We start from the raw sequence: 12,205 nt of genomic DNA on the forward strand, positions 1-12,205 counted from the left end.
ACCTAGGTTGCAGGTTTGATGCCCGGTCCATCCCCTAGAGTACAGGAGACAGCCAATTGCTGTTTCTCCCTCACATCAATGTTTCTCTCTCTCTCTCTTTCTCTCCCTTCATCTCTAAAAATCAATTAAAAACCACACATGTATCCTTGGGTGATTTAGAAGAAAAAAAAAAATCAGTCCTGAGAGATTAGAATCTAGTGGAAGAGAGATATAGCACATAGGTAATTAAAATGCAATAAGTTTGTAGAGTATTCTCATGACCCCTGGAGGAAATGCTATTAATGGGAAAATATTGACTTACTTAGAAATCATATAACATGAATATATTGTTCCTGGCATGTCTTTGAAATGCTGGGCAAACCAATTCTCCCTATGTTTCTTTCTCTTTTTAAAAAATATATTTTTATTGCTTTCAGAAAGGAAGGGAGAGGGAGAGAGAGATAGAAACATCAATGATGAGAGAGAATCACTGATTGGCTGCTTCCTGCACACCCCCTACTGGGGATCGAGCCTGTAACCTGGGTATGTGCCCTTAACTGAAATCGAACCCGGGACCCTCAGTCCATAGGCTGACACTCTATCCACTGAGCCCAACGGGCTAGGGCCCAATTCAGTTTCTGAGTGCCTCTTACAACATTCCAGGCTTCAGATTCTGGTGTAGAAGTCTTTGTTGATTTCTCATGTTTTATATGAATTGGGTCATTCTCTAATATGGCTGAGAATAGGAGAATGTGGTTAGTTCTGTACCAATAATGTAGGTTTCAGAACTATACTAGTAATTCTGTGAAATGTTAACACCTGGCCTCCTCCAGGTGGCCTGAGATCAGAACCTCATGAATGAACAGTGAGAGAAATGCGCTTCTGGAGAATTCGGTTTTAGTGGGTGCAATCTATTTCCACAGCGAGGCCGCTAGAGTTTATGGGGCTACTTAGTGCAAGAACACAAGCTCACTAGTGAGTTGTTGCCTATGAGATGATTGGGCGGGTCCTGGGTCAGGCAGCATTAAAGAGCCAGATGTTCAAATAGATATTATAAGGATTTGAAAAATTGACTTAACTTTAGAATAATCATCTTCAACCATTTGGTCAAGGAGTTTTTTTAAAAAGAACAAACTTCAGATTAGGGACAGATTTGCATTGTTTTGCATACTGTGTGTTCTCTAGTTTGGTGTCTCTGATCGTTGTAGGAAGGAGCCCTGGTTTTGGACTGTGTTCGGGTAGGCTTGGGGGACACACGAACCAGGACAGATGTGAGCCTGCAGGCTCACATGGGTGAGCTAAGGTCTGTGGCTTCATTTCAACCTGCTCACTGACTCACTGTGGGCCCATGATGTTAAAGGTGGTTCCAAGTGTGCAGTGAGCATATCCAGCATCATTTCTGTCTTCTGTTCCATTTTTCTGTGCTATTGTCTAGGTTTCGGTGTTTCCTTCTCCCCAGTTTTTGCATCTGACGGTTTACAAAATGTCTTTGATCTTCCCGTGATGCCTCTGAGATCTGGATCTAAAGAAGAGAGGGAAAGATCAAGAATAAATGAGGCCCACCTTGGCCAGGCAGGTGAGTTGGTTAGAGCGTCATTCTGATGGGCCAGAGTTTTGGGCTTGATTCCCTGGACAGGACACATACAGAGTCAGCCAATGAATGTATGAATGGGTGGAGCAGCAAGTCTCTCTCTCTCAAGTTAAACATTTTAAAAAAAGAATGAAAGAGGCCCTGCACATGTGAGCTAAGCAGATGAGTGAGGCTTTCACACAGATCTGTGCTTAATATCAGTCAGCGGAAATTCCCCCAGATGCTGAGTTGTGTGTGTGACAGGAGACTATGGGTGACTTTGAGGTTTCCTTCATTATACTTGTCTGTATTTTCCAAATTTTAAAAAACAGTCTATATTAATTACACACTGAAAGACAGCATTGTAAAAATGAAGCAAGGCTACATTTCAAGTGACATGTTAGGTTATTTGGACCACTCCTCCCATTCAAAATAACTGAAAGAATATTGAACAGATGTTGAAAGAAGTCTTCTTAAAGGCATCAGAGAGCTAACAAGGGCTAAAGAATAACCAAATTAGAACCTAAAAGACAGTAGAAACAAAAATTGGGTAGAAACTGGGCTCTGAGATGGCTTTTGCTTCCGGGCATGAGCACATGTTGCCACATTCAGTTCTGACAGTTTTAAAGGGCGCACACAGGAGGCAAACAATCAATGTGTTTCTCTCACATCGATATTTCTCTCTGTCTTTCCCTCTCTCTCCCACTCTCCCTAAAAATCAATGGAAAAATATCCTCGGGTGAGGATTAACAACAACTAACGAACTAAATATATCTTAGTGAAAATATAGGATAATAAAGATGAAGATAGGGTCATAAAAACAGAAAAAATTACCCTTTAGAAAGATCTTTAGAAAATCTTCAACTATCTGGAAACTAAATAACACACTTCTAAGTAACCCAGGGGTCTAAGAAGAAACCAAAAGAGGAAGTGCCCTGAACTGAATGAAAATAAAAATGTGACATGCTAAAAATTGGGGGGCGGGGGGCAGCCTAAGCAGTATTTAAAGGGACATTGAGAGCACTAAACTCTTAGCTATCTTAAATTAATGAATTAAATTAGAAATAAATAACAAATGCATCTCAAAATAGTTGGACATTAGGCAGCATTCTTTAATCCCAAAGAGGAGAGAATTTTGCTTTTAGCCACACTGGAGCAATGAGACTGAACTTATCATTTCTTTCAGACAACGAGAAAACTGGACAAAATGTGTGAAACAATGATTTTTATTTCATTCTCTTCCTTAGACTTCACTGTCTCTCTCCTTTTTCCTTTCCTTTTCACCCTTGCCCACCTCCCTCCTTCTATTCTTCCTTCCTTGTTCCTTGCTTCATTTCACAAAGCTTTTGAGGAACATCATGTTTTTCTCATTAGAACAAAACCTTGAAGCTGGGTCTGGTCTTCTGTTTTGTATCCCGGGTGACCTGGTACAATGTCCACACGTTGTAGTATCCAGTTAATGAAATGATTGTCAGCCAGTTCAAACCATGACCTCATTTTGCAGCACATAAAATCTCTTAAATTTGCATTTTGCTTTTTATTTTTCTAAGCTTTCTTATATTTGCACCTGAGTCTCCCAAGGTGTCTGTGTAGTAGGCAGGCAGATTCACTATTCTTACTCTCTGTGTGGGAAATGTGCAAAGAACCACCTCGTCGATACCACACGTGAGAGAGCTTTCCAATTACTCTGAATACTGGTGGTGATGGTAATTTAGAAGTTGGGTCTATTATTATTTTTTCTCTCTTACAGATTTCAACCTGAAGACAGCAGAGGGCGTCTGACTACACAAAAGTACACTTGAAAGTTGATATATTACTAGATTTAAGATAATCCATTAAAGTTTCAAAAATATGAACTTCACTAAAATAGGTCCCTGTATTTAATCTTTTTACTGTTCTAGGATTCTGATCTCATTTCATATGTTCTATTCTCTTTCTTTCTCAGTAATGAGAATTTCAACCTTATCCGTAAATCACTGTGACACATAATCCAAGAGCCTTCCAATTCAGCTTCAAGATTTTTTTTGATAATAAAAGTATTAAGCACTGCATCTACCAGATCCTTCTAAATCTTTAATAGGGAATGTGGTCCCCTTTTGCAGCCCTTAAGAGGGGACTGCTGTAACATACTGCAGACAGGTGTGCTGTGACTGAAGGGCCACTTTGCTTCAAGGTTACCTTGTATTCTTAGAAAAGCATAAAAGGATTAGGCATGTTCTTAAAGTCATACAGCACTAGAGGGAAAGTAATGATTCCCACACGGCAATAGTGAGGACATGGCCTTTTGTAGCTCATTGTCAAAAATGATTATGTCTGAGACTTAGGAGCCAGGTTTCTGTGAAATTCTGCAGCAGCATCTTGATCAGCTTCCAACTGTTTTTTTTTTTACTTCTTTTATCATCACAGGTGTTCTTTTATTCTTTAACAGGCAGTGCTGGAGATAGTGGCAGCCAGAATCCTATTCTACCTTTTCTTCTCATAATTTCCCCAAATTTCATTTTCTTATTAAATAGCTAGGTTTCTGGACAAGGCTTGCAGTTGTTTGGAAAAGCATTTCTCCTTGGTTGATCAGAGATTAGCAAATTGATAAGATCTACGGTGCTTTTATTTTTTTTTAAGAAAAGTAGATCACTTCCTGGTTATGCTTTCCCTTTGCTAAATGCTTGCCTGTGATTTTCCTTAATTTGTCACATTTCTTTGATTAGAAGCTGTCTTCTAAGTGATGATAAGCATGATCATGCTGCTCTGTGCAAACCATAGCATTCCATGTCCTACAAGTGGTTTTCCCATTTATTGCATTACTAGAGGCCTGGTGCACGAATTTGTGCACCAGTGGGGTCCCTCAGCCTGGCCTGTGGGATTGGGTCGAAACCAGCTCTCCGATATCTCCTGAGGGGTCCCGGATTATGAGAGGGTGCAGGCCAGGCCGAGGGACCCCACCGGTGCACCATCAGGGCCAGGGAGAGACGTGGGAGGTTGGCCAGCTGGGGAGGGGCAGCCGGAGGGCTCCAGGGTGTGTCTGGCCCATCTTGCTCAGGTCCAATCGGCTGGACCTCAACAGCAAGCTACCCTACCGGTCAGAGCGTCTGCCCCCTGGTGGTCAGTGCATGTCACAGCGACCAATCAACTGTCTACCCTCTGGTGGTTAGTGCATGTCATAGCGACCAATCTACTACCCCCTGGTGGTCAGTGCACGTCATAGCGAGCAGTTGAGTGGCCTTAGCATATCATTAGCATATTACACATTGATTGGTTGAATGGCCAACTGGACAACCGGACACTTAACATATTAGGCTTTTATTATATACTAGAGGCCCAGTGCACAAAAATTTGTGCACTCAGTGGGGAGGGGGGCGTCCCTCAGCCCGGCCTGTGCCCTCTCGCAGTCTGGGATCCCTCAGGGGATGACCACCTCCTGGCTTAGGCCCGCTCCCCGGGGGATTGGGCCTAAGCTGGCAGTCAGACATCCCTCTGGCAGCCCGGCAGCCCTCAGGGGATGTCCACTTGCCAGCGGGGAGCAGGCCTAAACTGCAGTTGGACATCCTTAGTGCTGCTGAGGAGGCAGGAGAGGCTCCCACTACCACCGCTGTACAGGCAGCTGTCAGCCTGGCTTGTGGCTGAGCAGAGCTCCTCCCATGTGAGAGCACCCTGACCACCAGAGGGCAGCTCCTGCATTGAGCGTCTGCCCTTTGGTGTTCAGTATGTGTCATAGTGACCAGTCATTCCTAGTCATTCGGTTGTTAGGGTCAGTTTGCATATTACCCTGTTACTATATAGGATAGAGGCCTGATGCACGGGTGGGGACTGGTTGGTTTGCCCCGAAGGGTGTCCCGGATCAGGGTGGGGGGGTCCCGCTTGGGTACCTGGCCAGCCTGGATGAGGGGATGATGGCTGTTTGCAGCTGGTCACACCCCCTTCAGGGTGGGGGTCCCCACTGGGGTGCCTGGCCAGTCTGGGTGAGGGGCTGAGGGCCGTTTTCAGGCTGGCGGGTGACTGAAGCTCCCAGCCTCTCCTTTTCTGTTTTGTTTTTTTTTTTAATTCTGGGATTTATTTACCTTCTATGGCTGTCACTGGAGCTGAGAGCTGGCTCCAGCTCTGAGGCCCGGCTCCAGCTCTGAGGCTGCGGCTGGCTGAAAGCAGGTATCTGGGTTTTTTTTAGCTTCTATAATTGAAACATTGTTGCCATCACTGTGCTCTAAGCTCTGAGGCCGAAGCTGGCTGAAAGCAGGTTTCTGGGGATTGTTTAGCTTCTATGATTGCAACATAGTTGCTTAGAGTGCAGCTCAGAGCTGGGCGGTGTCAGGCAGGGAACCTTGGCTTCCTCCATCACTGGAGCAAGCAAGCCTCCTGTTCGCTTCAGCTGCCTGGCTGCCGGCCGCCATCTTGGTTGGCAGTTAATTTGCATATCACCCTGATTAGCCAATGGGAAGGGTAGTGAAGTTACGGTTAATTACCATGTTTGTCTATTATTAGATAGGACTAGAGGCCCAGTGCACAATCCCACTGGGATCGGGCCTAAACGGGCAGTCGGACATCCCTCTCACAATCCAGGACTGCTGGCTCCCAACCACTTGCCTGCCCGATTGCCCCTAACTGCCCTTCCCTGCCGACTTGGTGATCCCTAACTGTCCTCCCCTGCAGGCCTGGTCACCTCAAACTGCCCTCCCCTGCAGGCCTGGTCACCCCCAACTGCCCTCCTCTGCCAGCCTGGTCACCCCTAACTGCCCTCCCCTGCTGGCCATCTTTTGTCCACATGGGGGCGGCCATCTTGTGTGTTGGAGTGATGGTCAATTTGCATATTACCGCTTTATTAGATAGGACTAGTGGCCTGGTGCACAAAATTTGTGCATGGTGGGGGGGGTGTCCCTCTGCCCGGCCTGCATCCTCTCTAATCTGGGACCCCTCGGGGGATGTCCGACTGCCGATTTAGGCCCGATCCCAGGGATCAGGCCTAAACCTGCAGTCGGACATCACTCTCGCAATCTGGGATCGCTGGCTCCTAACCACTCACCTGCCTGCCTGATCGCTCCTAACCACTCTGCCTGCCAGCCTGATCGCCCCCAACTGCCCCCTTCCATTCTGATCACCCCCAACTTCCCCCCCACCAGCCTGCTCACCCCCAACTGCCCTCCCTGCTGGCCTGATTGCCCCCAACTGCCCCCTCCGCCAGCCTGCTTGCCCCTAACCACCTCTGTCTTGGCCCCACCACCATGGCTTTGTCCAGAAGGACATCTGGTCTCCTAGAAGATCTCCTGGTCTAATTAGCATATTACCCTTTTATTTGTATAGACTAGTGGCCCAGTGCGTGAAATTGTGCACAGTAGGCCGCCCACTGCGGGAGCCAGCGGGAGCCGTGCTGCTTCTGTGGGAGGGAGGCAGGGGCCATGGTGTGCCTGCAGGAGGGAGGCGGTAGGTCCTGCCGCACCGTGGGACCCAGAGTCAAGTCCTGCTGAGCCACAGGACCCAGAGTCAAGTCCCTGCCCACCCGTGTGCTCCATGCACCTCCTGGTGACCATAACAGAGTCACGACCACAGGCCTTTTATGATATATTATATATAGTAAAGGCCTGGTGCATGAATTCGTGCACCAGTGGCATCCCTCATGATGACCTGCGGGGATCGGGCTGAAACCGGCAGTCCAACACCACCTGCCGCTCCTGCATGCCACTCCTGCTCTTCCTGGCCCCACTCTGCCTGCTGCTGACCCCGCTCAGTAGGCTTGCTGCTACACTGTGGTCTCTGGGCTGCGGTGGCCAGCCATGAGCCCTGCGTCTGGCACCCGTCTGTCAGCTGAGCGGAGCTCCTGCTTTGGGAATGCACTGACCACCATGGGTAAGCTCCTGTGTTGAATGTCTGCACCCTGGTGGTCAGTGCGCGTCATAATGACCGGTTGCTTAGGCTTTTATATAAATAGAGGATTTGAATAAAATACTGAAGTGTCCTAGGGGGCAGTTCTAGTTCCTCAGGCTTGATAAACTAACTACCCTTGGAGGGGAGGTGTGATTAGTCCTACTCTACCAATGAAGAAACAAGTCCTCTTACACAGGACATTTGAGGAAAGTCATGTGGAAAGCGGAATGGCAGGGTTGTATTTTTCTTTCTTTTTAAATATATTTTTATTGATTTCAAGAGAAAGAGAGGAGAGAGAGAGAGAAACATCAATGATGAGAGAGAATCATTGATTGGCTGCCTCCTGCAAGCCTCCAACTGGGGATGGCAACCCTGGCCTGTGCCCTGACCTGACCAGGAATCGAACCTGGGACCCTTCAGTCTGCAGACCAATGCTGTATCCACTAAGTCAAAACGGCTAGGGCAGGGTTGTGTTTTTATTGATGAGCAAAATATCCTCAGGTCCTAACAGTACTGGGGCATTTTGTTTGGGAAAAAGGATTGTCTTCAGTTAGGGTCTGTAAATCCCTGTAAGTGCACGCACCGCTTTCTGGGGTTGAAGCCACAACCATCATTTCATTTCCAAAAGGGTCCCAGGTAGAAGAAATGTCGCTTCCTTACAAGTCACCAATTGGGTCACTCTACGCAGGGCTAAGCAATGTGCCAGATGCAGTAAACCGGAAAGCCAGCCTACAAGGCAAGGACGCAGGTGGGGTGGGGGGCAGCTGGCTCAGCCCGGTACTTCGGGGCGGAGCCAGCCCTTGCAGGAGGCCCTCCTGCTCATTTCCATAGATTGTGAAATAAAGCTGCAGAGCCCCAGCCCGCATTCCCGGAAGTGACGCACTTCCGCGCGCCGGCCTACGAATACGTACTTCCGGCGCGCCGCGCGCCGCGCGCCGCTTGACACCAGCCTCCGTGTACCGGGGCCGCCTCGGACCGGCACGATGGGCAAGAAGGGCAAGAAGGAGAAGAAGGGCCGCGGGGCGGAAAAGACGGCCGCCAAAATGGAGAAGAAGGTGTCCAAGCGCTCACGGAAGGAGGAGGTGAGCGGGCCGGCGGGACGGGCCCGGCCCTCGTGCGCGCTGCTCCTGCGCCCGCGCTGGCTGCCTGGCTCTGGTCCGCCGGCTGCCTCCGTCCTGCGTGGCTGGCGTCGCGGGTTTCCCTCCGCTGGGAGCTGGAGGGGCCGGTTGTTGGTGTGAGAGGACCCGGCGGCGCGCCTCTGCCAGGGGCGTGATGGGGTGGGGAGGGGGCTGAACTTCTGAGCCTCGCGCCTCGTCTTTAAAAGAGTAATTCTCACAGCAGCCCATCCCTGCGCCCCGAGCGTCCGCGGGGCGAGCGAGACGGGCATCCCATAGCGGTTGCCGGTAACCAGCGCTCTGTTCCCTCTCAGTCCCTGGTCCCCTCTCACGTTCTCTGCTTTCCCTGCTCTCTCTCTCACTCCTCCCAGCAGGGGTTGCAGATGGAACGGGGCTGCACTCAGAGCTGAGCGTTCGGCTTTCTGTTGGCTGTGGTTCTCCGGCTCCCTAACCTGGGGCAGTTTGTAACGGTTCATGAGTGTGTGCTGTGTGCCAGGCACTGTGCTCTCGGGATTTTAATCCTCACAACCCAGGGAAGTAGGTAGCGTTGGCACCCCCAGCTGGCAGGAAATCGGAGTACACCGCTGTGGGTCACCCCGCTGTGAGGTGGCAAGAGGGAGTCTGAAATGGGTCTCCGGGAGGCAGAGCCTGTGCTCAACGAGTAGAGTAACCAAACCTGGGCGCTCAACCAGACAGTCCGGCGGGAACGCCTGTCCTCCTTGCGAGATGGCGGGCGTTAGTGCCAGTTTGCACCTCCACACCTGCTGCTCCGCATTCCAGCCGCTCCTTCCTCCCGCCTTACCCGCTTTAAGGAAGATCATCTCCGAGGTGGATGACACTAGATCAGGAGCTCTGAACTAATTGTGACTCCAGTGGTCCCTTCCCCTTTCAGGTCTTCCTGTAAAATTCCAGTCGTTCGGTAATTTGTCTTGAGCACCTAATGCAGCATGTTTGGCGTTAGGGACATGCTGGTCAGCGGGACAGCGGTCAGGTGAACGAACTACCCACATAGAAGCAGCAGGATGGTGGATGCCTCCATAGACTGCTGAGAGGGTGAACACTGGCAGAGCCACTTTGGACCCTACTTTGTCAGTATCTAGACAAGTGGAAGCTACAGCCCAGTAATTACACACCTAAAGGTTTCCCTTGGAAAAACTTCCCCCAACTACACAAGCACAGGAATGGCCATAGTAGTATTGTTTATATAAACAAAAAAATGGGATTGGCCCAGGTGTTCATTCAGCAGGCTGGATAGAGAAGATGTGATGGTGTGCTGTCTGCCACAATGAAAGGGAGTGGATTCAGTGTAGCAAGCTATTTAGTAAAAGAGCAAGTTGCAAGAGAATTATACAGTATAACACTTAGGTGGGGCTGAAAAATGAAAACAACAGCAAGTCCTCACTTAAACATTGTCCGTAGGTTCTGTGTATAAGCAAAAGACATACAGGCATACCCTGTTTTATTGTGTTATTGCGCTTCACAGGTGTTGCGTTTTTACAAATTAAAGGTAAGACCTCCACCTGCAAAAAGATTACGACTTTCTTTGTTGCGATACTTGCTTTACTGTGTGGCCGGAAACGGAACCCGCAATATCTCTAAAGTCTGGCTGTGTACAGAAACCAGCTTTACTCTGTGCTAATTGGTATAAACAAGAATTAAATGCCTATGGCATCTCATCAACATTATCATGAAATGATGTTATTTGAGGACCTGCTGTATATATATCTCAGGGATACATAACGTGTAATAAAAGTGTGAAGAAATGCTGGAGAGTAATGAGTACCCAGTTCCAGATAGTGGCTGTTTTGGGGAGGTGAAGGTGGTACACTGGGGGGAAGATGGGGGTAGTGCTGGTGGCTGTTTAGGCCAAGGGAATGATTAAAGGGACTGAGAGGAAGCCAGTGAAGCTTGGAGGGAGGAGGTGGTGTGGGAAATGAGGCTGGAGAAGAAGGAAGAATGGTCTGCAAGTGTCTGTAGATGCAGGAAGGACATCTAACCTGCCTTCAGTGTGAAATGTGGAACCATGGAAAGAGGGCTGTGGGTGCGTGTATTTGGGGGGTGGGTAGAAAGGAAGGCAGGGACATATCCCAGGTCTCAACATGAGCAAAGTGGGGGAGTGAGCTGCCAGGAAGAGAATAAGGATAGAAAGGCACTTTCCTCATGACACAAAGCATGCATCACCTTTCAGGGTCTGGGGGGAGGTTTATACAGGGAACTAGGCACTGCACTGGGGGTAGGAAGATCAGGTTCCAGTGCCACCCAGCTGGACAGGTAAATCTTAAATCCTGTCTGCAGGTGTAAAATAGAGGTCCTCTTACACAGAGTGGCTGCAGCCCATAGTTGCCGAGCCCACAGATGTAGGCTCTGGTTTAAGCAGACTGACAAGTCTTGCTTGCTTGGAGCTCTTATTGTTTTGGTGGGAGGGAGATGGAAAAAGAAAATTAAAAATAAATGAGCAAGAATTCTTATATCAGACATTGCTGTGCAAACAGCAAAGCAGTGGGTGCTGAGGGTTGGGTTTCTGAGAGGTGGTTGAAGATGCTGGTGTGAACTCTGGGTGGGCTTGTCTAAGGGGCAGGCCCTTCATGAGGAGTGTGAAGGTTTGGAATTAGATGATGTGTGCAAGCATCCATATTTCCAAGAAAACTACCTGTAAGTCTGTGGGCAGTGGGTAGCTGACCCAGGCCTCTGACCCCATAGTAGGGTTTAAGAAACATCTCACATGTGACTGCTTGTCTGCCTTTAGGAAGACCTTGAAGCTCTCATAGCCCATTTCCAGACGCTAGATGCCAAAAAGACTCAGATCGTGGAGACGCCCTGCTCGCCCCCTTCACCAAGGTAAGTGAGCAGGACTCTCATTATAGTTTTCTTATGTACATTGGAAACCGCTTTATATAGGCAGCATGTCATCATAAACAGCCAGGCACTTGGGACGTTTTCCTCATTAAAACCTGTTCTGATTAGCTCCCACAAAACATTTTTTCACTTCTTCTGAAGAATGGCATGAGGCTGTTCAGCTCTCGTCATGCAGAAACATGGGACAGTTGAGGTCTCAGCCTGCTTCCCTGGGAAATTGTGCCAGGTTTGAAAGCCCCCAACTGGTAACAATTTGTGGACTGAAGTGTTGTCCTAATGAGCTTTTCTTTGGCTCTTAAGCTATTCTAAAATTTCCTATCATGGGTGGAAAACTTAAAATCACAAAAGCTTTTTAGCTGTGTTCATTTGTATTACTTTTAAATTATAGTGAAAAATGTGATCATTAAATATAAATTGTGTATAAGCCATTTTAAATGAATTTGTAAATTATGTGAAAATTTCAAAGTTTTTTGTAGGGTTTCAAACACTTGTGGGAGGAGCGGAAATGAGCAGGTTTTGGTTTTCATCTGACTTCATACTCCTCTGCGTCAGTTCTTCTTGTCCTCTGAATTCCAGTTGTTTTAGAATTTGGTTTTGGGCTCTGATTTTTCTGTGCCAGCAGTGCAGAGGCATGGCACAGAATGCACTGAGTGAGAGAAGGCCAAGTGACCCTGATAATGCGATAGATACCGTGTCCTTCGGAGAAGGGGAAGCATGTTAACTTCACAAGCATCTGGGACTGTTTGAGAAATGATTTGCTTCATTGCCCTCAGATTAGTCTCCCTAGAGCTGTTGTCAGCCTGAATGGAGGCCTGGGGTCCAGCACTTCAGGAAG

General features: G+C 48.3%; 1 protein-coding gene across 5 annotated transcripts in view; it reads left to right on the top strand.

The window, feature by feature from the left end:
* The first annotated feature begins 8,302 nt into the window (after window positions 1-8,302).
* The window catches only part of KLHDC4 (kelch domain containing 4), a 56,285-nt gene continuing 52,382 nt past the window's right edge, over window positions 8,303-12,205 (top strand). For 2 of the 5 annotated variants that reach the window (XM_036345579.1, XM_036345583.1), the window contains exons 1-2: window positions 8,303-8,481; window positions 11,261-11,352. In XM_036345579.1, coding sequence (XP_036201472.1) covers window positions 8,383-8,481; window positions 11,261-11,352 — 191 coding nt within the window. In that variant the 5' untranslated portion in view covers window positions 8,303-8,382. Of the gene's footprint in view, window positions 8,482-11,260; window positions 11,353-12,205 lie in introns of those variants that run through there. The other 3 variants (XM_036345581.1, XM_036345582.1, XM_036345584.1) reach the window with 3 other exon arrangements.

This window comes from Myotis myotis, unplaced genomic scaffold (assembly GCF_014108235.1).
Source record: "Myotis myotis isolate mMyoMyo1 unplaced genomic scaffold, mMyoMyo1.p scaffold_m19_p_19, whole genome shotgun sequence".
NCBI lineage: Eukaryota > Metazoa > Chordata > Mammalia > Chiroptera > Vespertilionidae > Myotis > Myotis myotis.